This window comes from Sus scrofa, chromosome 18, assembly GCF_054392235.1.
Source record: "Sus scrofa isolate SSC_HxYL_T2T_F1_AM1 chromosome 18, Sscrofa_HxYL_maternal_Yorkshire_Landrace_v2.0, whole genome shotgun sequence".
In the NCBI taxonomy this organism is placed as follows: Eukaryota; Metazoa; Chordata; class Mammalia; order Artiodactyla; family Suidae; genus Sus; species Sus scrofa.
Window position 1 is genome coordinate 18,887,640 of NC_139400.1, and position 23,767 is coordinate 18,911,406.

Genomic DNA, 23,767 nt, shown 5'->3' on the forward strand with positions numbered 1-23,767 from the left:
CTGATTCGACCCCTAGCCTGGGAACCTCCATGTGCCGCGGGAAGCGGCCCTAGAAAAGGCAAACACACGCACACATACACAAAGAGTTGCTCTCTTCCAAGATCCCTGTCCTTGGTTTGCAGCTGGCCTCCTCCCCCGGGTCTTCACGAGGTCCCCCCTCTGTGTGTCTCTGTCCTAATTCTCTCCTTATAAGGACACCAGTTATATCGGATTAGCATCCACCCGAATGACCTCCTTTTAACTAAATTACCTCCTTAAAGAGCCCCATCTCCAAACACAGTCACATTCTGGGGAGCAGGACTTCAACATGTGAATCTTGGGGGGACAGAGGAGGCTGCCTAGAACCACTCATGGCTAACCAGCAGAGGGAACAAAGTTAGAGGCAATTACTAAGCCTCAGTCAGTGCAAGCCCTGAGCCAAGGGCCATCCAGAGGAGCGGGCCATGGACCTTGCCCCAAGATGCTGCCAACCCAGTTGTGGGGACAGGGCACTGCCACAGAAGAGGTGAGTCACCATTGAGGCTGCGGTGGGCAGGGAACAACAGAGAGTGTGTGACAGGCCGAAACTCTTCAGTAAGCCTAGAGGAAGAAGAGAGGAAAATCAGTTGGTCACAGGGAGGGTTTTTTTTTTTTTTCTTTTTCTTTTTTTCTTTTCTAGGGTCACACCTGCAGCATATGGAAGTTCCCAGGCTAGGGGTCCAATCAGAACTGCAGCTGCCAGCCTATGCCACAGCCATAGCAATGTGGGATCCGAGCTGTGTCTGCAACCCACACCACAGCCCATGGCAATGCCAGGTCCTCAACCCACTGAGCAAAGCCAGGGATGGAACCCGCGACCCCACAGATACCAGTCAGATTCACCTCCACTGCGCCACAGTGGGAACTCTGACACAGGGAGGTTTTTGTGATAATAACAGTCACCTTTTACTATCTGCCAGCCCTCTTTACGAACTCTGACTCTCATCTAATCTCACCTCTGGGCTGTAGGAAGGACTGTACAAAAGTAAGTTACACCGAGTTCTTGGTGTTGTGCTTGGCACAAGGGAGCACGCAATAAATGGTAGCTATTATTCATCCAACAAATATTTGCACAGTAGCTACCATGTGCCACTGCTGGGAATATAATGCCAAGCAAGATGGGTTCTGCCCCTGTTGAGCTTAGAGTTTAGAGATGCAGTAGGCATGATGGTAGCTACTGGCCATATGTCGGTATTAAAATTAACTAAAATGAAAATTTCAGTTCCTCTGTCACACCAGCCACGTTTCATATGCTCTACAGCTACAAGTGGTTACATTTCCATCACTGCAGAAAGTGCCACTAGGTATGACTGCAAAGGGGAAGAGAGATAATACCTGTACGGTGAAGGTCACGACAGGGATATATAGGTACAGGGGAAGAACGTCGTTATTATTACTATTCTCATTGTATATTTTTTTTCTTTTCGTTCTTTTAGGGCCGCACCCATGGCATATGGAGGTTCCCAGGCTAGGGGTCGAATCGGAGCTGTAGCTGCCGGCCTACACCACAGCCACAGCAATGCGGGATCCAAGCTGTGTCTGTGACCTACACCACAGCTCATGGCAACGCCAGATCCTCAACCCACTAAGCAAGGCCGGGGATCGAACCCACAACCTCATGCTTCCTAGTTGGATTCTTTAACCACTGAACCTCGACGGGAACTCCTACTGTTCTCATTATAATCAAGATGCAGAAACTGAAGTTCAGAGAGGTTAGATAATATGACCAAGTTCACATAGCTACTGAGTGAAACAGCAGAGAGCTGAACTGGGGTCTCTTTTTATCTGGTGGGACCTCAGGCTGTTTTGTGGAGGAAATGAGTCAGACCAGACACAGGTGGAATCTGGTTAAGGAGAGAAGATGGAGAAGGCTTCCTTGGTGGGAGAGTGGCAGCTTGGGCAAAGGCACAAAGGCACAGCTGGCCAAGGCTGGCAGAGGACCACGAGTAAACCAGTTTGGCTGGAGAGGCAGTGACTTGCTGAACTCATGTGCTTGGAAAGTCAGAACCTGACTTTCTTGAATAAGAGCCAAGGAGCTGGGCAACTCGGTCCTATAGCCAGAGGTTGACTCTTTCAAGGGTATTAGCAGGAGTGTGGCATGGTCAGAACTGTGTGGAAACCCCCCCCCCCCCCCCCCCCGCCACCGTGGACTATAGCATAACTACATGGTGTTATCTCTGTAAGGGCTCAGGATCTGGCCCTGGAACCTCCACACGGCATGGATGTAGCCAAACACTTAAAAAACAAAAGCAAAAACAAAACCGTGTGTTATGGTAAACTGGGCTAAGACCTGATGAAGATGGCAGGTGGATAGACGGAAGGGATGAATGAATGGTATGAAGCAAAGAACACCAGAGTGGGAGTTGAGAGCTTAACCCTAAGACTTAATACCATTGGGCAATATACTTCACTTCCCTGGGCCTCGTCTTTTCTATTTTAAAAGGGTTGGGTGGGGGGACAGACTATCTCTGAGGCCCCTGTTAGCCATGGTAGTCTAGGATTCCGCACATGTGAGTGACATTAGGCTAAGCGCAGTGGTGGAAGCTGTAGCACAGAAGACAGAGGCAAGAAGGATAGATGGGAAAGTCCAAGGTCATCCTGAGCAAAGGCGGGTGGGGGTGGGCGGGTGGGGGTGGAAATGATGTGCAACTAACAAAACTAGGTAAGTGTGTGAAAAGGCTTCGGGGATTTTGGGGGGAGAAGGTTGTCACAGGGTATGGAGGTTGGGAAGGATAAGAGGTAGTGGGAAGACAATGGGTTCCTTCATTATTGTAACCCCCGACATACAGATTTTAAACTTTTTTTGAGTCCTCTGACGCGGAGAGGGAAATACAACTTACATCGTTGTCCAGTATGGATAACTGAAAACAGAAGGTTTATGAAACAAATACTCTTACTACGGGCAGTGGGGTCTGATATTTTCTATTCTAGTGCGTTTGATTATTTTAAATAGCTGGTTGCCATCCATTGAATGTCTTTCTTGATCAGTTAATGCGTCACGACCCACAGTTTTTAAAACACTGGCTAAGAGGAGACTCAGGTCTTAGGTGGGGGGCGATGGCAGGGCATCTACCAAAGAATCCAAGACGAAGCCGCAGGAGTGCACTGGCGAGGCTCCGGGCTGCGGAGAGTCTGGAGAGTGTAGAGTTGAAGCCCTGTTGGGAGAGAGTGTTGAGGAAGGCAGGGGCCTGGGAGGAAGTCGGTGGAACACCCGCCCAGGTGATAGGCGCGGGGAGGAGTGCCCTCTGGACCCCGTGGCCGAGGGGACAGGGCGGAAGCAGATTCCCGCAGGAATCCAGCGACCACCCTGCGTTCCCTAAGCGAGCGCGGCATGGCTTCTGCATCTCCGACCTCGTCGGGATTTGAAAAGCTCCTCCACTCACGCATTCCCGCCCCCCCGGGGGAGGGCGGGCGCCCCCTGCTCCATTCATCCCTCCCCCCGCCCCCGCGCCCCGACCCCGGGCAGCGCCTGCCAGGTGCGCGACGGCTAGACGCCGCCGGCCGGGGCTCCCTTTCCAGGGCAGCCCCTCCCGCCCAGCCGGCGCGCACACGCAAAGTTCGGCGGCGGCCGCCCCTGCGGGCCCGCTCTCCTTTGCCAATCAGAATCCAAGTGTGCGCACCGCCGCCCTCCCTCGCCGGCCCGGCTTCCTTTAATCCGCGCCCCCACCCCACCCCCCGGCCGGCTCCTGCCCTCCGCTCGGCCTTCCCCGCCTCGCATCCGTGCCATCGGCGCTCGATTGCGCGCGGACTCCGCTCCCCGGCTCGCTCGCTGGCGCGCGCTCGGCCGCCGCTCCCGCCCCCGCCCCCGCCCCTCCCCCGGCTCCTCCCGCCCCTCCTCCGCCTCCCGTGCAACTTTTGCCGAAGCCCCCACACACAGCCATGCTGAGCTGAGCCCCGGCCGGGGACTGGCCGCGCGCTGCCCGCCCCGGCTCCCGCCCCACCGCGGACCCGCTCGGGGGCCGCGGCCGCTCGGCCCTCGGCCTCGGCCGCTGCGCCCGCCCGGCCGCCCCGGAGCCCCGCGCAGGGCCCGGGCCGCGGCGGCGGCGGCGGCGGCGGCGCCCGGCCCCCTCCCCCGGCGCCGGCCAAGTGAGGCGGTGATGCGGGCGCTGGCGGCCCCGGCTGCGCCGAGAGCGGAGACACAGGCTCAAGATGGCAGATTCCGACTGAGGCTGGGGGGGCCGAGCTCGCGCGCCGCGTTCCCTTCTCCGTTGCCATGAATCGCGGACACCCCGGCCCCGATGGCCCCCGTGTACGAAGGTAAGGGGCGCCGGCCCGCCGGCCCCGTTCGCCCCGCGCCGCCCGGCCGCCGCGGCCCCCGCAGCTTTGTTCTGCCCGCGGCCCCCTCGCCAGGCAGCCCCCGGCCCGCAGCCCCCGGGCGCCCGGCCTCCGCGCCCCACCCCCGGGGCTCGAACCGGCTGCCCGCCCCCTCCCCGCCGCCCCCTCCGTTGCCCGGCGAACGACCGGGCTCCGGAATCGAACAGATCTAATTTCCAGGGTGGAGAAAGAGGCGGGGGGGTGGGGTGCGAGGGTGGGCTAGTGCCCGAAGAAAAGATATTGGGAGGGGGCGCCGGGGCAAAGACCGATCCATGACGGTGCTTTTTATTTATTTGTAATAAATAAAGGTGATGCGCTGTAGCTTTCCTCCCCACCCCCCCGCGAGAAAATTACCTTTCGGATGATCTGCTTTCCACTCTGTCCTCACAGCTCCCTTCCATTTCCCTCCATTCCCACCCCACGCTCCTTTATTCTTCGCCAGCCTCTGGTTTTGGGGGGCTGTCGGATCGGAATGTACCGGGCTAGGTGATGAGAGGGGGAGAGAGAGGGAAAAAGTCCATTTCAGACCCAGGCAGAACAATGAAATTGGCTAAAATCTGCCCGCAGCAGCGTGTGTAAGGGAGAATGTAGTTTAGGTTTTCAGGTCGGGGAGGCAGCCAGGAGGTTTGTCTCGCTGGATCTGGGTAAACCTGCGCCGTGCACCTTCACCTGGCGTTGGGTGCTTTTTCTGATCTGATCTGTCTTTAGGAAGAAAGAAAAGAACGGAAGGCAGAAGCACCGCGTTTCCCCTGCACTCTTTCGTTTCTCTTCAGTCAGTTCTGTCAGCTTCCACCCCGAAATCAAACCGGAATCAACTAAGTTTTTACACTTCGGTGTGTTTTTTGTATGTGTGTGCTTGTAGTACGAGGAATTTTGAACCAAAGGGTGCCTGATTTTTTTTTTTTTCCAGTCCTTTTCATCGTGAAAATGTTTTTCTCATGAAATCATGGAAATAGCAGCCTTTACATACTTTTAGCGTCAGTCCATCTGGCTTTCTTTCGGTTTTGTTCAGATATTCTGTGGATGAAATAGCAAATGAGAAGGGCAAGGGTTTGTGGGGAACGGAGGAGGGGCAAGGAGAGGGGCTTTTAATTCTTTTATAAACCCAGAGAACATTCACGGCCAGTGAGACAGGGAGCACATTAATAGTTTTCTCTCTGTTATAAAGGGAGATTAAAAAAAAAAAAACTTATCTGAAAAGAAAATCCGTTATTAGTTCCAGGGCTCCAGATGAATTAGGGTTCTGGATGGAATAAAGTTACCAGTCAGGCCCTGGATAACAAGGCTGTAAATAACCTATGGACTGTAAATATTTTTTTTCAGACTCTCCTAGAAACAAAGGGGCCTGTTTAGAAGGCAACAGAGAGATGTTATTCCAGGGGCTTTCCTCTCTGATTCTGAAGAACACAAGGTCCATTTAACCATTCGACAAAACAAAACGAAATTTCTGATCACTCCACCACGCAGGATGGAGCATGCCGGTGGCTCTATGAACATGCTAGGAGGACCCGGTCGGCGTTCATTGTTCGCCTGTGTCTCTGGGAGGGGGCTACAGTCAATGCTCCCACTGTCTATGGAGTGTTAAAATGAAACAATTTTCTCTTTATTAAGTACCTCTTTGAGACTCCCTCTGCTGGACACTCTGGGTGAGCATTGGAGAAGGAACTTGGCATTGAATTTGTAACTAGAGTAGACGGCTGCTTTCCTTTTCACAGGGGGGCCGGGGATGCCGGTTGGGTTGTATTTTGTCAACTTTGTCGAAAGCCGTCTTGGGAACCGTGCAGTTCCCTTCGTGTTCCTTTCATTCTAAATACCTCGGAGGCCAACACTTGGCACTCCTGTCCTTCCTACAGTGTTCTTTTAGCGCAGGACTCCGGATCAAGACCTGTGGGTGAGTAAGGTGTTGTGGCTTAAGAATCAGCGCCGATCTCAAAGGTCTCGGGAGCTCCCTGTTGTTATTTGCAAACCTGCCTTCTGTGTCCCGGGTGACCTCCGTGGTCACCTCCGTCAACCCCAGGTCCCCCTTGGTCTTCTCTGTGTGCTGTCTTCATTAATCCTGTGCTTCGTGCCCTTCGATTCTGCGAGAGTTTCTGCACAGCTCGGTAGTTCTTTTCCTAGTCTGCCTCCTCACCCCTGCTGAGCCGGTCCAGCATCCCTCTGCACAAGCCTAGGCCCCTGGGGCTTTGTGGAAAGAGACCGCTGGTCATGCTCTAAAACAGACGGATGACCTCTGTCGTCAAACATCGTGTTGCTGGAACCCACATTCGCTTCCTGTGTTGAGTGCCTCTAAGACTCCAGTGACCTCCTTTTTCCCTCCTTGGCGACAAGCATTGGATTTAGTGAACCTGATTTTTACCAGATCCCCAGCAGAGCACATGGACTCCTTGTGTGTGTGCTGAAGGAGCAGGGCTTTTCCTGAGGAATTGTCCCAGAAGAGTGATTTCTAATAGCTTTCAAGCTCCTGGAAGATTGAACATGGGCTTCTTCTTCAGAGAAGAATAAATAATGACAAGTCAGGCCTTTCAGCTGGAATTTGGGGATGTACTTATTTCTCTAAATGGGGGTATAGTTGCTCCTGGTTGGGATTTGACATGAGGGCCCCAGTGCATTGGCGGAACATTTGGAATTGCCAGGTATTTAGAGAGAAAGACTCCCTTTGTGCAGGGTAAGTCTGATAATAGGTAGGAAAGTGAATTAATGGGTAGGAAAGTGTAATCGGTCTTCCATGACTTACTTTTAAGGATAGATTTATAAATAGCACGTTCATTTTCAGTGGCTTGGTACCCATCAAGTGAAACTTCTTTAAAAAGGCTTATTTTATGGAAACAACCTAAATGTCCAATGAGAGATGAATGGGTTAAGAAGATGTGGTACATATGCCCAGTGGAATACTACTCAGCCATAAAAAAGAACAAAATCATGCCATTTGCAGCAACATGGATGGAACTAGAGACTATTAAGGGAAGTAAGTCAGAAAGAGAAAGACAAATACCATATGCTATCACATATCTGGAATCTAATAATATGGCACAAATGAACCTATCTATAGAAAAGGAACCTTCTCATGGACGTGGAGAACAGACTTGTGGTTGCCAAGGGGGAGAAGGAGGAAGTGGGATGGACTGAGAGTTTGGGGTTAGTAGATACAAACTCTTGCCTTTGGAGTAGATAAGCGATGAGATCCTGCTGTATAACACAGGGAACCATATCTAATCACTTGTGATGGAACGTGCTGGAGGATAATGTGAGAAAAAGAATATATATATATATGTATGTATGATTGTCAATGTCTGCTGTAAAGTGACCCAGAACATTGTCAATCAACTAATAAAAAAATTTAAAAAAGAATTCTAAAATTCTAAAAATAAAGAAGTTTTATTTTCTTTAGAAGGTTAAACATTCCCCTTGCGATTGTGTTTACTCCACCAACTTGTTAACAAAGCTTTTTCCAATACACAGTGCAAAGGCCAACCACAGAGGTCTGTAGGGCCACAGGTCCGGATAGAGGACCCTAAATTCCACCTTCACCGTGTTCCTCTGAACCTGAGCTGTGCCGTGTCCACCAGGGCTGGCTCACACAGTCAGACTTCCCAAAACTGTCGTGCTGAAGGCTGTCATCAGCTGGGCCTGAAGACACCTACCAAGAAATGGATTCTGAATCATCCTCCATTAAAAGAATTTGATGACACATGTTCAAAAATATCTTGTCCTGGGTTTATGTTTTATATTTTAAAAATGGGGAGGTATAAATATTGTTTTCTTTTTCTCCATCTTTATGTAGCACATCAAGGCTCACTAATTTTATTCCCAATCCTGGGCAGTGTGGCATAGTACTTGAGTCAGAGAAATCTGGGGTATGGTTTTGGGTGTGTTACTTAACTTCTGGGAGCTTTTTGCTTTTTTTTTTTAAGCCTTATTAGATTGTGCTAGGGTTCCATTGGAAACAAGTATATGTTAAAGCGCCCAGCTGTATAGGCTTTTTCTCAGTACGTGTTAAATCCCTCTATCTTTTGAGCTGCTTATAGGCGTAATGACTCCAGGGAAAGAATAACCCACAAATAGTTTAGAAAACCAATAATAGCAACATTTCAATTATTAATCTCCTGCTATTCCTTTTCCAGTTTGGGCAGCAGCAATAATAAACCCCCTGTGGCCGCAGAAGAAAGAGCCTTTTTTGACCCCCTGGGTGACCTTTCCAGATTCCTTCTTCCCACCGAGCTTCTGCTGGTTTCAGATGGAGGATTTCTCTTCTCTGGTGGCACATTCTTTGCCACTTTAAAAATGAGGCAACAAACCTTTAGAACAGAGCCACAGGGGCTGCAGCTGCGCCTCTGGGAAAATATCCCAAAGTATGAAAGATAATCTTTGCCCTTAATCAGGATCCACTCGTAACCCAGGCAGCAGGCCAGGCAAGGGAGCGCCCAGAGGTGGGTTAGTACCAAGGGCCTCCTCCGAGGGGAGGCACCCACTCAACCACGAGCCAGGGTCTGGAGCGATGCGTCGTCAAACATCATTTTCCTGCAAAAGAAAATTTGGCGCTTTATGCAAGTTACAGCTGCTCGTGTGCTTCATGTTTTGTTTTTTATGTTTCTCTCTTCCTTCCTCCCATAGAGACGAAGCTTAAAGGAACCCACCTTTGAGGTTTATATGGAACAAAGTAGCGATGATCAAGAGGGTGTGATACATGAGTATTTTTTTTGTTGTTCTCTGAAAGTGTCATTTGCCAATGCTTTCTGGTAGTCTTCTAATGGCAATTCAGGCTCTTCAGGTTGCTGTCAAAGGCGAGGTGCAGAATAATGCCAGCAGACTTTGCATAACCTCCAATGGAGTGTGAACTTGAAAGGCCCAAATGCAGAATAGTTCCAATTCATACAGCTGGAACCTGTTGAGGGGAGGAGAAGGTCTTGATTTTTCCTCTAAAAGAACCTAAAGTGGAGTTCCCATCATGGCTCAGTGCTTAACGACTCCGACTAGGAACCATGAGGTTGTGGGTTCGATCCCTGGCCTTGCTCAGTGGGCTAAGGAGCTGTGGTGTAGGTGGCAGACGTGGCTCGGATCCTGTGTGGCTGTGGCTGTGGTGTAGGCTGGCGGCTGCAGCTCCCATTAGACACTTAGCCTGGGAACCTCCATATGCTGCAGGTGTGACCCTAGAAAGGGCAAAAAGACACAAACACACACACACACAGAAAAGAAACTAAAATATCTGATGTTCATGGCAGTAGTTGTGATTTAGACCCCACCTAGTTTGTGCCCCACCCTCTACCCTCATGGATTCACTTGTCCTCCTAACAGACCCGCAAAGTAGGCACTGTCACCCCTGCTTTATAGGCAGGGCACTTCTTTAAAGCATCCATTTAACAAAAGTTTATGGAGGGTCCCTGACCTTGAGCTCAGGGGGTGGGAAGGGAAAGTCAAAACTAAACCTGAGCTCATTGGACTGTGGTCTGACTCAAGATGGAATGCCTTGTTTGTGTGCACACGTGTTCACTCGAGGACACTCACATGCACCAGTTCTAAATTCTTACATGCTGATGTTTCTTGAGGTATAAAAGGAAGACCCCCATTTCTCTATTTTCTCTTGAAATATTTTCTTTACTTGGAATCAGAAGCTTATTTCTTTTTTTAAAAAATTTAAAATTTTTTAGTATAGTTGATTTACAGTGTTCTGTCCACTTCTGCTGTGCAGCAAAGTGACTTACACATTTATATGCATTCTTTTTTTCATGTTATCCTCCGTCATGTTCCATCACAAGTGATTAGATATGGTTCCCTGTGCTGTACAGCAGGATCTCATTGCTTATCCACTCCAAAGGCAATAGTTTGCCTCTACTAACCCCAAACTCCCAGTCCCTCCTACTCCTCCCCCACCTCCTTCCCCCTTGGAGCCACAGGTCTGTTCGCCATGTCCACAAGTTTGTTTCTTTTCTGAAGATAGGTTCATTTGTGCCGTCTATTAGATTCCAGATATAAGTGATATCATATGGTATTTCTCTTTCTCTGGAGAGTCTCTAGTTCCATCCATGTTGCTGCAGATGGCATGATTTTGTTCTTTTTTATGGCTGAGTAGTATTCCATTGTGTGTATGTACCACATCGTCTCAATCCATTCATCTGTCGTCGGGCATTTGGATTGTTTCCATGTCTTGGCTGTTGTGAATAGTGCTGCAGTGAACATGCGGGTGCATGAATCTTTTGCAGTGAAGGTTTAGTCTGGATATATGCCCAGGAGTGGGATTGCTGGGTCATCTGGTAGTTTTATATTTAGTTGTTCTAAGGCACCTCCATATTGTTTTCCATAGTGGTTGTACCAATTTACATTCCTACCAACCGTGTAGGAGGGTTCCCTCAGAAAAGTATTTCTGAATGTAGAAAATACCTCCTGTAGATTTTCTAAGAAATTACCATCTCTTATTGGCAGAAGATTCTGTCTTCCTCTTTCATTACTTACATTTTTTATCCTTGTAAAAGCAGCACATTTCTTATTCGCACGCGTGGCTCAAAGACTTTCTGGTTTGGGTATTTGGCCGGTGGCCTCATTCACCTTAGGTGGCTGTTGGAGGATCCATTCCTGGCGTTGTTGCCTGGCCGAGATCTTTAATTCCAGGTAGTTTGTGGTCCTTATTGGTGGGAATATAGATCAGGTGGTCAGTTAGCAGATCCCTCCGGGAAGGCAGTTGTGGAGGAGGAAGACTCATCTCCACCTCTCACCTCTCTGGAACATGAGCTCAGAGCGGGACCTTGGGAGAAATGAGTTCCTTGCCTTCCGCAAGATGCATGGCCATAACTTGGAATTGTCATTTTTATCCAGAACGTTTCTTCCAGGAAAAGACCGTCCTGGGAACTCCTTCAGAACCACTTCCAGTGTTCTGTTTCTCTGATTGTCAAGAAATTCCTGGGCGGGCCTGAGATCTCGCCTCCTGTCATTCAAACTGTTCTCTTTTACTTGGTTTCTTTCTCTAAAGCCTTTCCTGTTGGGAGTTCCCATTGTGGTGCAGTGGAAACGAATCCACGTGGTATCCGTGAGGATGAGGGTTTGATCCCTGGCCTCGCTCAGTGGGTTAAGAGTCCGGCATTGCTGTGAACCGTGGTGTAGGTCGCAGGCATGGCTCAGATTCCATGTGGCTGTGGCTGTGGCTGTGGCCGGCAGCTATAGCTCTGATTCGACCCCTGTTCTGGGAACTAACTACCATATGCCACAGGCGCAGCCCTTAAAAGCAAAAAAATAACAATAAAAAAAAGTAAACTTTCATATTCTCGAAGATAATAACTAAGTCTCTAGCTTTCTCCTCCCAGAGCCTATCTTGTGTCCTCTGCCTCTCAAATCTCTCTGGTTTCTTGCATTGAAAAAGAAGTGGTAGTGGTCAAAATTGAATACAGTCCTGTAATCATGGCCTCATTAGTCCACCATGCACAAGAAAAACGCCTTCAAGGTGCTTGCCTCATTGTGAGCCCCTGGAGGGCGAGAACCACATCCGAGTCATCTTTGTGTCCCCCTCCGTAGCTGTGCAGTTCCTCACACCTAGTAGGTGCTTCATATGTACCTGTGGAATTGACTCTTCCCTTTAATACATCTAAGTAATAACTTGCATCACAGCAGCCCTGGACAGGTGACTCATCGTGGGCGTGCTCGCCCCTGTGCATGTGAGCCTTTATTTTTCTTGTACGTGCTTGTGTCTAACCATCCCTTGGCCCAGCAATGCCGTCTTCTGCTTGACCCTTGGAATCTTCGCGATCGCTTTGCATTTCACCTCTCTCCTTGCGGCTAAGAGCCTTGTTTCGTTATTTTACTTAACAGATCCGACAGACAGGATGCAGCTGACATAAGTCATTAAAAAAAAAAAGAGTCAAACTACTCCCCAAAGGATGTAGTGCATGGACGAATTGACAATTTGGTGTAATATGGGCTCGGCCAGGTTTAGGAAGGACGGTTTGTCAAATGCTCGAGAGGTTCTGAATCAGCGAAAGCGGTACCTGTTTTCCAGGTTCTCTGCCATGAGTAAGCAAGGTGTTGATGAGAGTGACTGCAGGTCACACTTGCAGCCCATATTCCTCCATCTCTGGTTTAAAGCCAATGGAAAAGGCAAAAGTTATGATGGGCAAAGCCATTCAACTTGCGATTTTCTGATGGGTGACTTTGCAGCTAGAAAGTAGCTAGTAAAATAGTTGCCAATTTAAAAAAAGCAAGGAGTTCCCGTTGTGGCTCAGCAGTAATGAACCTGACTAGGATCCATTAGGACATGGGTTCCACCCCCGGCTTCGCTTAGTGTGAGCTGTGGTGTAGGTCACAGACATGGCTCGGATCTGGTGTTGCCGTGGCTGTGGTGTAAGCTGGCAGCTGCAGCTCTGATTCTACCCCTAGCCTGGGATCTTCCATATGTCATGGGTGTGGTCCTAAAAAGACAAAAACTTTTTTTTTTTTTTAATTTTAAATTAAAAGAAGTAAAAAAATTTTGAAAGCAGCAAACGTTTCAAACTGCAAAATAATTTTGTGGTTTTATGGCCACTTATTTCTAAACCCAGCCTTGAAGAGATTTATAGTGTTTTTGAAAGTGGTCTGTTTTAGCAATTCTTGCCTAACTTCTTTTGCTCTAGTAGGTTCTGATTAATTAAATGCCACTGTGTTTAAGCAGAATGAAGATTGATTGACTCTTGCATGTGCTAATGCTGTAGACTTTATAAGACCTTCACGGTCACAGAAAGAACGCAGTTTAATATGTGCGTGGACAAGGGTATTTCCCTCCAGGTTGTGCTGTCCATTCTCAATGAAAGATCACTGTGCAATCTGCCGTAGTATTGGGGAGAAAAGCCCTTAGGGTTCATGTAGTTACAGATTGCATCCTGATGAAATAAGGGTTTTTTCCCCCCTGGAATGTTTTCCAGTTTCTTCCCTATCAGTATTACCTTTTTGATTCAACTTCTGGAATCGTTATTCACAATATACACTGACTTCCCAGAGGCATGTCGTAAAAAGGTGATCCATCATGCCAGTTATAGAACTTCTAGTTGCGTAGAATTAAAGAAGCAGATTTTAATGGTGTGTGTGTCTGGCATCCTGTTCCAAGTCACGTGGTGATGCGATTTGGAAAACTCTGGTTTGTTGGTGAATGTGGAAGTTTGATCTTTTTCTTCTCTAATGAAGCATTTATAGAGCTTGGACGAAAAGCAGCATGTAAGTTCTTGAAATTGTGCAGAAAGGCGGCGAGTTACACCCTCCTGAGTCCTGTGTAACTGCACCGCCTCACCAGAATCTGGGCTGAGAGCAGGAGCTTCTGCAGGAAAGTGTGTTTCAGGGGTGGCGGTGGAGGGGGGGGCTCGGGGCCGCCCACGCCCCCAAAGCACAGACATTGGCAGCTCCAGCGCTGTGATCATTAAGCATGACCCGCACCATCGGGAAAAGATTAATCGATGTTCATTATGTTCTGTTAACTGAGACCCGGCGTGGGGGGTGGGGGGGGTTCTCTGATGTGTTACAGAAAAGTTTCCATTAGAAAATGGTTAAAATAAAGAAACTCTTTCATTTAATTATACCATGACTCACTCCTAAAAAGATTGAAGGCCTCTTAAAGGGTTAAGTTACCTAAAGGGTTAAGTTACTAGAAGAGGGGGGACGTGCTGTATGTAAATCAGGTTTGTGGCGCAGCCTGTTTGTGGGATCTGTGAGGTGTGAGGTGTGCCCGTCTGAAGAGACAACAGAAATAGCAGCGCTCTTGTGCCAGCTTAACCCGGTGGACCAGCCGAGCGCAGGAGGGCATTCATTTGCAGAGTAATTTTTGCTCAGCTGGAGTGGGGAGCCCGGAGCAGAGCAGCAGCTAAGGGTACCAGTGCTGGGGATCAGTTGCTGAAAGGCTTAAAACAGGTTCTGATTCAAGAGACATTTTATGGGGTGGAGAAGGGACGAATATAATCAAAATGATGCTTGAAGAAGGTAATGCTTCCTGGCCTGGACGTCGGAGAGGGAATGAGGCCGCCAGAGGGTGAGGCGGACTGGGAGCCCCGAGGTGTGAGGGAAGGCAGGAGCGCCGTGGGGTGCCCACAGCCGTCTGGGTCATGCGGGAGGCGCGTATGCAGAACACTTGCCAGCGTGACCCGGGGGTTCAGCCAACATTCGTTCCTTTCCGCTGACCTCCCCACCCCTTCTAGCGGTGAGCCCGAACCAGGGAAGCGTGCCGTGTTAGCAATACCAAGATATTTACGTCCGCCCTCTGTGTCCACAGCTTGCACATCCATAGATTAAACCAACCGTGGACTGAAAATATTGGGGAAAAAAAAAATCCAGAGTTCCAAACAGCAAAACTTAAATTTACCATGTGCTCGGCAACTATCTGCATAGCATTTACATCGTATTAGGTGTTATAACTAATCTTGAGACGATTTCAAGTATACCAGAGGATGTGCGTGGGTGATGTGCAAATACTACGCTGTTTTATTCCAGGGACTCGCGCATCCTCGGATTTGGGTATCCGCAGGGGTCTTGGACCAATACTCAGATACCAAGGCACGGCTGTATTCTGTTTTTTTCTAAAGACTCTCTTCTTTCTCTAGACTCTCTCACATTATGTCCTGGCTTCACGGCATTGCAGGATCTTACAGGGTCTCAGTATAACCGGAGGGAGGTCATCGCCCATTCGGATCCTGCTTTGACACATGCAGAAGCTGAGGCCCAGAGGGGTGAAGCGGCTGCCTCAGCATCACCTTGAGCGTTGGAGGGGGGTGGAGCAAGACACCCCCATGCCCACTCTAGCCCTGGGCACAGGCGTTCCAGGGCACTGACCCCCAAGAGGAGCTTCCCTGCTGCTGGCAGCAGCTCCTCAGCAATGGTCCCCATGGGACTGTCAGAGCCACTCACCTTCCCCCGAGTCTGAAAGCCGGGACCTGGGCTCTGGGCCTCCCAGGTGCCCTGCTGCCCACAGTGCCTCCCTGAGCTCTCCCTCTGCCCCCCACCCCGGGGACTGTTACCCACTGTTCCAAGCAAAGCGAAGCCACATGCCCTGAGCTCCAGTGTTTAAAGAGTCTTCTCTGGGGAAGTTGCTCCTTATGTTGCCCTGAGAAAATTCACAGCTTGTCCCCATGAGCTACTTACTAACAACAGAAACAAAACCAGCAAAATCACAGAAGAGGAGTTCCCTTTGTGGCTCAGTGGTTCACGAACCCAACTAGGATCCATGAGGATATGGGTTTGATCCCTGGCCTCACTCAGTGGGTTAAGGATCCAGTGTTGCCGTGAGCTGTGGTGTAGGTCACAGACGTGGCTCAGATCCCGAGTTGCTGTGGCTTTGGTGTAGGCCAGTGGCTGCAGCTCCCATTGGACCCCTAGCAGTGCCCCCACCCTGCCAAAAAAAAAAAATCACAGAAGAGAAACCGGGACAGTTGTGATGGGTTTCACAGCACTTTTCAGTCCTTCAGCAGCTTTAAAAAAAAAAGAAGAACGTTAATTTTCCAAAGTACAGTTTGAATCCTTCTTTCCTGTTGATGTGACCTGACTTCAGCAGGCTGCTCTGAGCCTGGCTGGGGTCCTGTTGGTGTGCCTTCTGTCTGGTGCTGCTCCAGCCTCCTTTGGAAGCACTTCCATCCCCATGAGTGGCCCTTCACAGTATTTGAACTCAGGGCCATTCGTACTGAGGGATGGCTTGACTTGACGTGGGTGAATCCTCGGGGGGCGGTGCCAAACCAGGCCTGCGACCCAACCATTCTCGCTCCACCCCTGGTTTGTGTGTCCAGCCTCCAACCACTTCCTCATGCCCTCAGACCTAGGGATGCCCCTTGGCCACCTGCTCGGCCTCTGTGTACACCACGGGCCCTGCCTGGCGAAGGCCAGGAGGCAGGCACAAGGCCTTCTAGGTAGGGATTCCTGGGGTCCCAGGGCCCCAGAGGGGTGGCTGAAGGAGGACAGGTGCTCAGCCTGTGAGTGGACACACCTGTGACCCTGGGGGACACCTCGGAGGTAGGGGGTTCCAGGACAGAGCCCCCGTTGCCGTGTTCTAAGGTCAGTGCTGTTAAGGGGACTTATTGCTCGTAAAGCAGGTTGACATTATTGGTCAACAGCGGCAACTCGAAATGTTTCCGGTTTATACAGGTCACGGCCAGTGGTTGCCTCACTGGATCCTCTGCTCCTTTCTCTCCCTCCTCAACCTTGATCTTGTACTTTGAGTTGCTCCACAGAGCATAGTTGATGAAACTGCCCCATTTCCTGTTGCTGGCTGGGGAGAGCTCGCTAACCAGTCTGCTCCTCCTACAGTGAAACTTGACAGAGAGCCCAGGAAATCCAGCAGCTTTTCTGTTGTGTGTGTTTCAGCCATTGACACACACAGCCTCTCCCGCCGGCCTCCCGTGATGTCATCTCACCGCGGTTTCCACCTCCTATTATCTCCCACCCTTCTGCCCACAGCCAGCCAGGCTCCTCACCCTCTGCTCTTTGTTTGACTTTGACCTTGGCTGCTCATCTGCCTCGTTCTCCTTGTCAGGGTCAGGATCCGAGTGGAGGTGCATGGGGAGCTCCCTCTGGGGAGCGCTTGTGTGGGGACCTGGTTTGGAGGAGTGTGTCTCCAAACTTTGGAAACTGTCCCTCACCTGGAGGGCTTGCAGAGACAAATCCCTGGGCCCCACCCTCAGAGTTTCTGTTTCAGCAGGTTCAGGGCGGGGCTTGAGAATTTGCATGTCTTTGTCTTTTTAGGGCCAGGGATCAAATCTGAGCTACAGCTGCCTGCCTGCACCACAGCCATAGCAACATAGATCTGAGCTGCATCTGTGACCTACACCCCAGCCCACCACCACACAGGATCCTTAACCCACTGAGCAAGGCCAAGGATCGAACCTGCGTCCTCATGGATGCCCCTCAGATTCGTTTCCACTGAGCCTCGAAGGGAGCTCCTAGAATTTGCATTCCTAGTCTCAAACTCCAGTTTTAGAGGAATGCATCCAGAATGAGAAAGCAGGCCGTGTTTTGAATCTGGTGGGAGCCTCGTGGCTGAGCACTTGCTTTGGGCCCGTGGGCGTCAGACCTGCCGGGGCAGCCTTTCTTGGCCATGACTTCCTGAAGCCACAGGTCCTGGTGCGGACCCAGCCTCCAGCCTTCCTGCCTCAGGTCTGAGGGCTGAGGCCCCATCTTCTCCAGGGCCTGTCGGTAAACGCAGGGGCTCCTCTCCTGTTCTCCAGAGCCAGCCAGCCTGGAGTTCATGCGCCAAGGCACTGGGGCCCCAGAGCAGAATGGGTAGGTGTCATCCTCAGAGGAATAATAGATTATTAGTAACCAACTAAATAGCTCTGTGATTTTTCTCTGTTTACAGAAGAGGAAATTGAAGCTTATGGATATTAAATAACAAGTTCAGGATCTCATAAGCCAGGGCTCGAACCCTGCTGACACCTGAGCGTGCTCTTAGCCTGGCGAGCAGTTGGAGTGGTGTACGCAACACTCAGCCAGGAGATGCAGGGTTAACCCTCATAGGAAGGACCTAGGATCCTTCTGGGAGTAGAGGCAGCTGCAGTGGGGCTGACGTGCAAGAGCGCTGATGTCGCTTCCCTGGGGCTCTGCTGTCCTGCTGCCTCCTCTCCGTCCAGTAGGAGCCGATGAGGTGGTGGGCGTGAAGCACTTAGTCCAGTAGCTGGTGTGGAGGAGGGTAAAGGGCGGCCAAGCCATGAGCCCATTTGAGCAGTGAAAACAGATGCCTGAGAATAATCTTATGCAGCCGTCTAAAAGAAGGTTATGAGAAGATGGTAACAGCAAACCCTTACCAAGCCCTTGCTGCTGCCAGTTCTTCTCTAAGCTTTCGCACATAAGTTCATCAGATCCTCACGGTGATGCTGCAGGGTAGGGTCTGCCCCCACTGGGCTGAACTGTGGAGGCCCTGGAAGGTTCAGCAGCTCACACCTGGCTGAGCTGAGACAGCCTCTATGCTGCACCCAGAGCGCCTACCCTCGCACACCGGGCTCTGGCTGCTGAGGGTCTTCCCAACCCTACCTTGAAAAGAGAGTGAAATTTGCAAATAAGCCAGTTCTTTCCCAAATGTAAATGTTCTTTGTTTCTATCAAAATCTGAATAAGGCATCCATGAGGCCGTGGGTTCAATCCCTGACCCTGCTCAGTGGGTTAAGGATCCGGCGTTGCTGGGAGCAGTGGCGTACGTCACAGATGTGGTTCAGATCTCTAGTTGCTGTGGCTGTGGTGTAGGCCGGCAGCTACAGGTCCAATTGGAGCCCTAGCCTGGGAACCTCCATATGCCGCGGGTACAGCTCTAAAAAGACATAAATAAATAAATAAATAAATAAATAAATAAATAAATAAATCTGATAAGTGTTTTAACATTTGAGAAACTGATTTCTGTTGATCCTCCTGAAAGATAAAGTGGCGGGCCTAGAAGAATCAGGTCTGAGAGAAGAGCGCAGTGGTGGAAGGGCCACCTCTGCCGTGTGTTGAACTGAACTATAAAGCTTCACATCCGACACAACACTTGACAGAGCCGTCTGTACACACAATAGGTGCACCAGGTTTAAGGCCCTGTTTTTGAGCATTTAATAGATGATGAAGGAGGTACCCGAAGCAGAGGGGAGAGGAAACCTGATTTAATAAGTGCGACGGGGACCACGTGATAGCAGTTTGAAAAATCTCAGCAGATACTATCACCTGACATCCTCGCGAGCCCAGCATAAATTCTGCCTGATTGGAATGTCAACGTCACCAAAAGTCTGTCGAGTACATTCAGTGCGAACAAAACAGGCGAAAGCCCCTACCCTGAAGCCTCCTGCATTTCAGTTGGTAAAGGTAAATTTGTCAATGGGCAGGAAAAAAAAGAAAAATCCATTTTTAGAAAAAGCTTGAAGCTAAAAGTGGATATTCAGTCTCTGGAGGGGTTGAAATTTCTAAGCTTGGAATCTGTCAAAGCAATCACCGAGGAAAATATCGGTCGTTTTGTCAGTGTAACATTGCATCGATGCTGTTTCTGGGTGTCCTAGCAGTTATTTCTAAGTTTTTCTATCTAACATCAAGCAGTGTCTGAATTTGAGGATCAGTTCGCCAAAGTAAGCATGAGTAGGCCAAAGGCTATGGATATTTATCAGGTTCCAGATATATACCATCAGGTTAATTTCCCTTCGTAAGTATTTTTATATTAAACAGACCACCTCGATAAAGATTTAAAATCACCTGCCCATTCAGTCGGGAAGGGAAAGAGTTCCTCCAGTTCTGGGGGCGGGTGAGGATACCATGCCCGAGGGCCACGCGCCGTCTGTCTGTGCCAGGGACTCCTGAAGTTGTGTCTTTACCCAGATTTCTTTTTTGAGCTCCAAAGTCATAAAGCCAGCATCCTATGCACCATCTCCATTGGGGTGTCTCGCGAGCATCTCAGACTCTCCGTGTACAAAGAAAAGAAAGTCTTGGTTCCCGCTCTGGCACAGTGGGATCGGTGGCGTCTCTGCAGCACCAGGACACAGGTTCGATCGCCAGCCCTTCGCAGTGGGTGAAAGGATCTGGCGTTGACACAGCTGTGGTGTAAGTCGCAACTTCGGCTCGGATCCCTGACCAGAGAACTCCATATGCCGAGAGGTGGCCAAAAGAGGAAAAAAAAAAACCTGGTCAACTGTCTGAAATATGTGCTCCTCCTGGAAATCTTTATTTCCATAAACCGCATCTTCTTCCGCCCCGTAGTTCCCCTCAGAAACCTGACAGTCATCCTGACTCCTTTTTCCTTCACATGTAATCCGTCGCCGAATTTTATTGATTGCGCCTCTCAAATATAGCCATCCTTGCTTTCCACTGTAGCCGTGGCCTGTGAAGTCACTGCAGATGCTGGATGAACCACTGCGCCTTGGATTAGCCTCCTGTGAGTCGCTGGTCATATTCTCAACTGATCAGTATGTAACCTTGTTTTATGTGTGTTTGTGTTTAAAGACACCTATTTAATATATATTGTTGATTGATTAGCATTGAATTTGCAGCCCACAGCACTATAACTCATGCCCGAATGAAGCTTGCCTAACACATGTATTTTCCTGAAAGATACATCACCACCTGCTTGCATTTTGGAACTCTAGACAGCCCGTCATCACTGTGCTTGCGGATCATTTAAAAATTCCCAACAGGAGTTCCCGTTGTAGCTCAGCTGGTTAAGAACCTGACTAGTATCCATGAGGATTCAGGTTCAATCCCTGGCTCTCAGCGGGTGGAGGATATGGCTTTGCCATGAGCTGCAGTGGAGGTTGCAGATGCAGCTCGGATCGGGCATGGCTGTGGCTGTGGCATAGGTCGGCGGCTATAGCTCCAATTCGGCCCCAACCTGGCAACTTCCATGTGCTGTGAGTACAGCCCTAAAAAGCAAAAAAAAAAAAAAAAAAAAAAATTTAAATCCCCAATAAAAAAAACACATCAACAATGAAAAATATGGCATTAAATAGACCATGGACAGTATCCTTGCTTATAGTATAAGCTGAAACAAGAGGGCAGAGCACGACCTCGTTTGACCTCAACTGGGAACACAGGCATTGGGCATCCTGCAGCCCAGATTTTTCTCAGCAGCAGGCACACGTCCGGGGATGACTGTAAGAGAACCTGCTGAGGATTGATTTTGAGGTTACAAATAAATTTTAGCAAGGTGGTGAAATTTGCAAACACGGAATCTGCGAACAGTGCAGATCAGCTCTCCACGGTGAACCTCTCTCTTGCTCCACTGCCATCCCCTCGTCCACGGGTCAGCAGACTTCCTGTAAAGGGCCAGGGAGTAGATGCTTTAGGCTTTGCAGGCCAAATGGCTGGTGTCACAGTGGCTCAGCTCTGCTGTGGTACCAAAAGCAGCTGTAGACAATACATAAATGAGGCGGCGGGGCTGTGTTCCAGTAAAGCTCTATTTTCAAAAAACAGGCCCTGGGCTGGGTTTGGCTCTCAGGCTGTCGTTTGGACCCTGGTAACCTGGTCTAACTTACCTCTGTGTCTCACCCGCACTGCCCGCCTGAGCTGCCGCCCACATCCATTCTGGAGCTTCCAGCTGATTTCCTTGTGGATTTTAAGGGTAACTTAGGTCTAATCATTCTCCCACTTACGATGTCCAGCCACTTCCCAGCACACGTGGACTAGAATTCCACACGGCGACAGCACGGCCCCAGCTTATTTCCACGGTCTCACTGTGGGTCACCTTTCCCCTTTGCCCCATCCTGGCCTCTTCCAGCATGTGGCTGTCCCCTGCGGTTTCCTGCTTCAGCACCTTTGCACACCATCTCCCTGCTTGGAATGTGTGCATGCCCTCTGCCCGGCCAGCTCCCGCTCACTCAGCAGTCACACGGAAGTGACATTTGTCACTTCCTCCCGTGTAAATTAGATGGCACTCCTCTGATCTTAGGGCACCCCATGCTCTTCCTTCGGGACACTTGGAGTGGTCAGGGCCCAGGTGCTCAGGTGTGTCTCTTTTCCACCACCCCCCCCCCCCCCCCGCCGCCCCTGCATCAGCTGCTGGCTCCGGGAGGAGAGGAGCCAGGGACACAGCGTCTTGTCTGCTCATGTTGCCTTCACACACTTTGTAGACCTGGCCTAAAACTTGTGGAATCAGTAAGTGATTGTACACAGCAAACTTTTGTTCATACAGATCTTTGTATGAAGCTACAATACAGAAACCGGGAGAAGTCACCCTCTTAGAGCCTCTAGTCTGCCTAGTCAGTTTCAGAATGATGATTAAAGAGAAGATCCATCGTGACAAGTGAGTCTGGAAATGGCTGTGAGCGTGGGTCTTTGTTGTCTGAGGGTGGTTATGCCCTCGGGTACACCCAGTCCAGGGCTTTCTCCCCGGGCTCGAGAGCTCTGCTCAGGCCTACTGGTCTCCCTTTTCTCCTATTTTTTTTTTTTTTTTTTTTTTGGCTGGTAATGTTTTCATGCAGGAAAGTAGAGGTAAAGTGTGCTTGAGGAGGCATTTTGGTACCCCTTTTAGAAACTGACCTCGGAGTCTCCCTTGTGGCTCAGCAGTAATGAACCCACCTAGGATCCATGAGGACATGGGTTTGATCCCTGGCCTCACTCAGTGGGTTAAGGATCTGGTATTGCCGTGAACTGTGGTGTAGGTGGAAGACAGGGCTCAGATCTGGTGTTGCTGTGACTGTGGTGTAGGCCGGCAGCTGTAGCTCCGATTCACCTCTAGCCTGGGAACCTCCATATGCCGTGGGTGTGGTCCTAAAAAGACTAACTAATTAACTAAATAAATAAATGCTGACTTTAATTTCTTCTCTCAAACCATCCTCTCATCCCTCTGAGACCTTAGCTGGTATTAGTTTCTTCCTACAGCTTTGCCATAGTTTGGGGAAGAAGCTTTGACTTGCCAGAGGATCATCTAAACAGCAGATTCCAAGGGCACCCCAAGAATCCTGCCTGCTCCAGGTGGGCAGACCACTTAGCATATTGTAGAAAGAGCACACGTCATTTCTTAGGTGGTCTCTAGTAGGTTAGCAGTGATGAAATTTAAAGCCTCATTTAGCTTTTTTTTAAAAGATGTATTATGGAAACATTACCTGTGCATTATAAAAAGTTAGAAAGTAAAGGTAAGCCAAACACACTCTCCCCCTTTCTCTTACCTCTCTCCAGAGATGACCACAGTTATCCTTGTAGGTTTTTTCCTGTGTGTTTCTGTGTGTGTATATGTGTGTGTGTGCACGCGCACATATGTGTATATATATACATGTGTGTGTATATACATGTATATATGCATATGCTTTTTTTTACACCAAAATGATGTAGCACTGATTTGTAATCTGCTTTTTTCAGTGAACCATTTCCAACCTTTATTTCAGTAAATTTCCTTTAATTCCCTGCCCACATTCAATTTCTGTTATTGGCCCCCAAGTATACTTTGAAGCCAGTTTGTCTAAATCAGTATCTACTCTAAGACCATGCACTGCCCCTGGTTGTAACTTTCTTTTTGTCTCCCAACCCAGCAGAGTCTCTCCCTAACGGAAGGGGCCAGCTGTCCTTAGAAGCCCTCGTCTTCTAGACCTTCCTGAGGGCGCCGTGGCGCTGGATTCTTCAACCCCTGCATTTCCTGTTTCTAGGGATGGGTTCAAGTTCGTTTTGGGCTGAGGTGATTCTGGGCACTTCTTCCACCTTCCAGGGACCCAGCATTAACAAAGCCCGGGTTGACCCCTGGATGAGGGTTATGGCAGCCTTGGACCTTCTGCCAGGCAGTTTCATTCCCCCCACTTGACACCAAAAAGTGATCTTTGAGGTGTAACTTTGAGCGACTCACCACTTACTGAATGCTTTTAGCACCAAATGATAATTATTGCCTGAACTTACGTGTATTCGTTGGGTTTTAATAAAACAGTGTTTTTCTAAATCTTTCATTTTTTTAATATGAAATAGATTTTTTTCTTCTTCACTTGGGGCCATCTGATTACCTTGATCCTGATTAGAAAGGCAGGATCTTTGCTAGTCCTCACCCTTTAATCATTAGTTTTCAAAGTAAGGAGTTGAAT

At 49.5% G+C, this 23,767-nt stretch overlaps 1 protein-coding gene and 1 long non-coding RNA gene across 5 annotated transcripts in view; one reads left to right on the forward strand and one right to left on the reverse strand.

Annotated features, from left to right (window-relative positions):
- Positions 1–250: 250 nt before the first annotated feature.
- On the reverse strand, positions 251–4,921 carry LOC146394907 (uncharacterized). Its single transcript, XR_014833646.1, has 3 exons — positions 4,687–4,921; positions 3,092–3,173; positions 251–579 (listed from the first exon to the last, which is right to left on the reverse strand). It is a non-coding gene; the product is annotated as an uncharacterized LOC146394907 (long non-coding RNA).
- HIPK2 (homeodomain interacting protein kinase 2) overlaps positions 4,112–23,767 on the forward strand; it is a 195,239-nt gene continuing 175,583 nt past the window's right edge. For 2 of the 4 annotated variants that reach the window (XM_021078551.2, XM_085005253.1), the window contains exons 1-2: positions 4,112–4,275; positions 20,082–20,142. In XM_021078551.2, the coding sequence (XP_020934210.2) occupies positions 20,106–20,142 (37 nt within the window). In that variant the 5' untranslated portion in view covers positions 4,112–4,275; positions 20,082–20,105. The remainder of the gene's footprint in view (positions 4,276–20,081; positions 20,143–23,767) is intronic. The other 2 variants (XM_021078552.2, XM_021078554.2) reach the window with 1 other exon arrangement.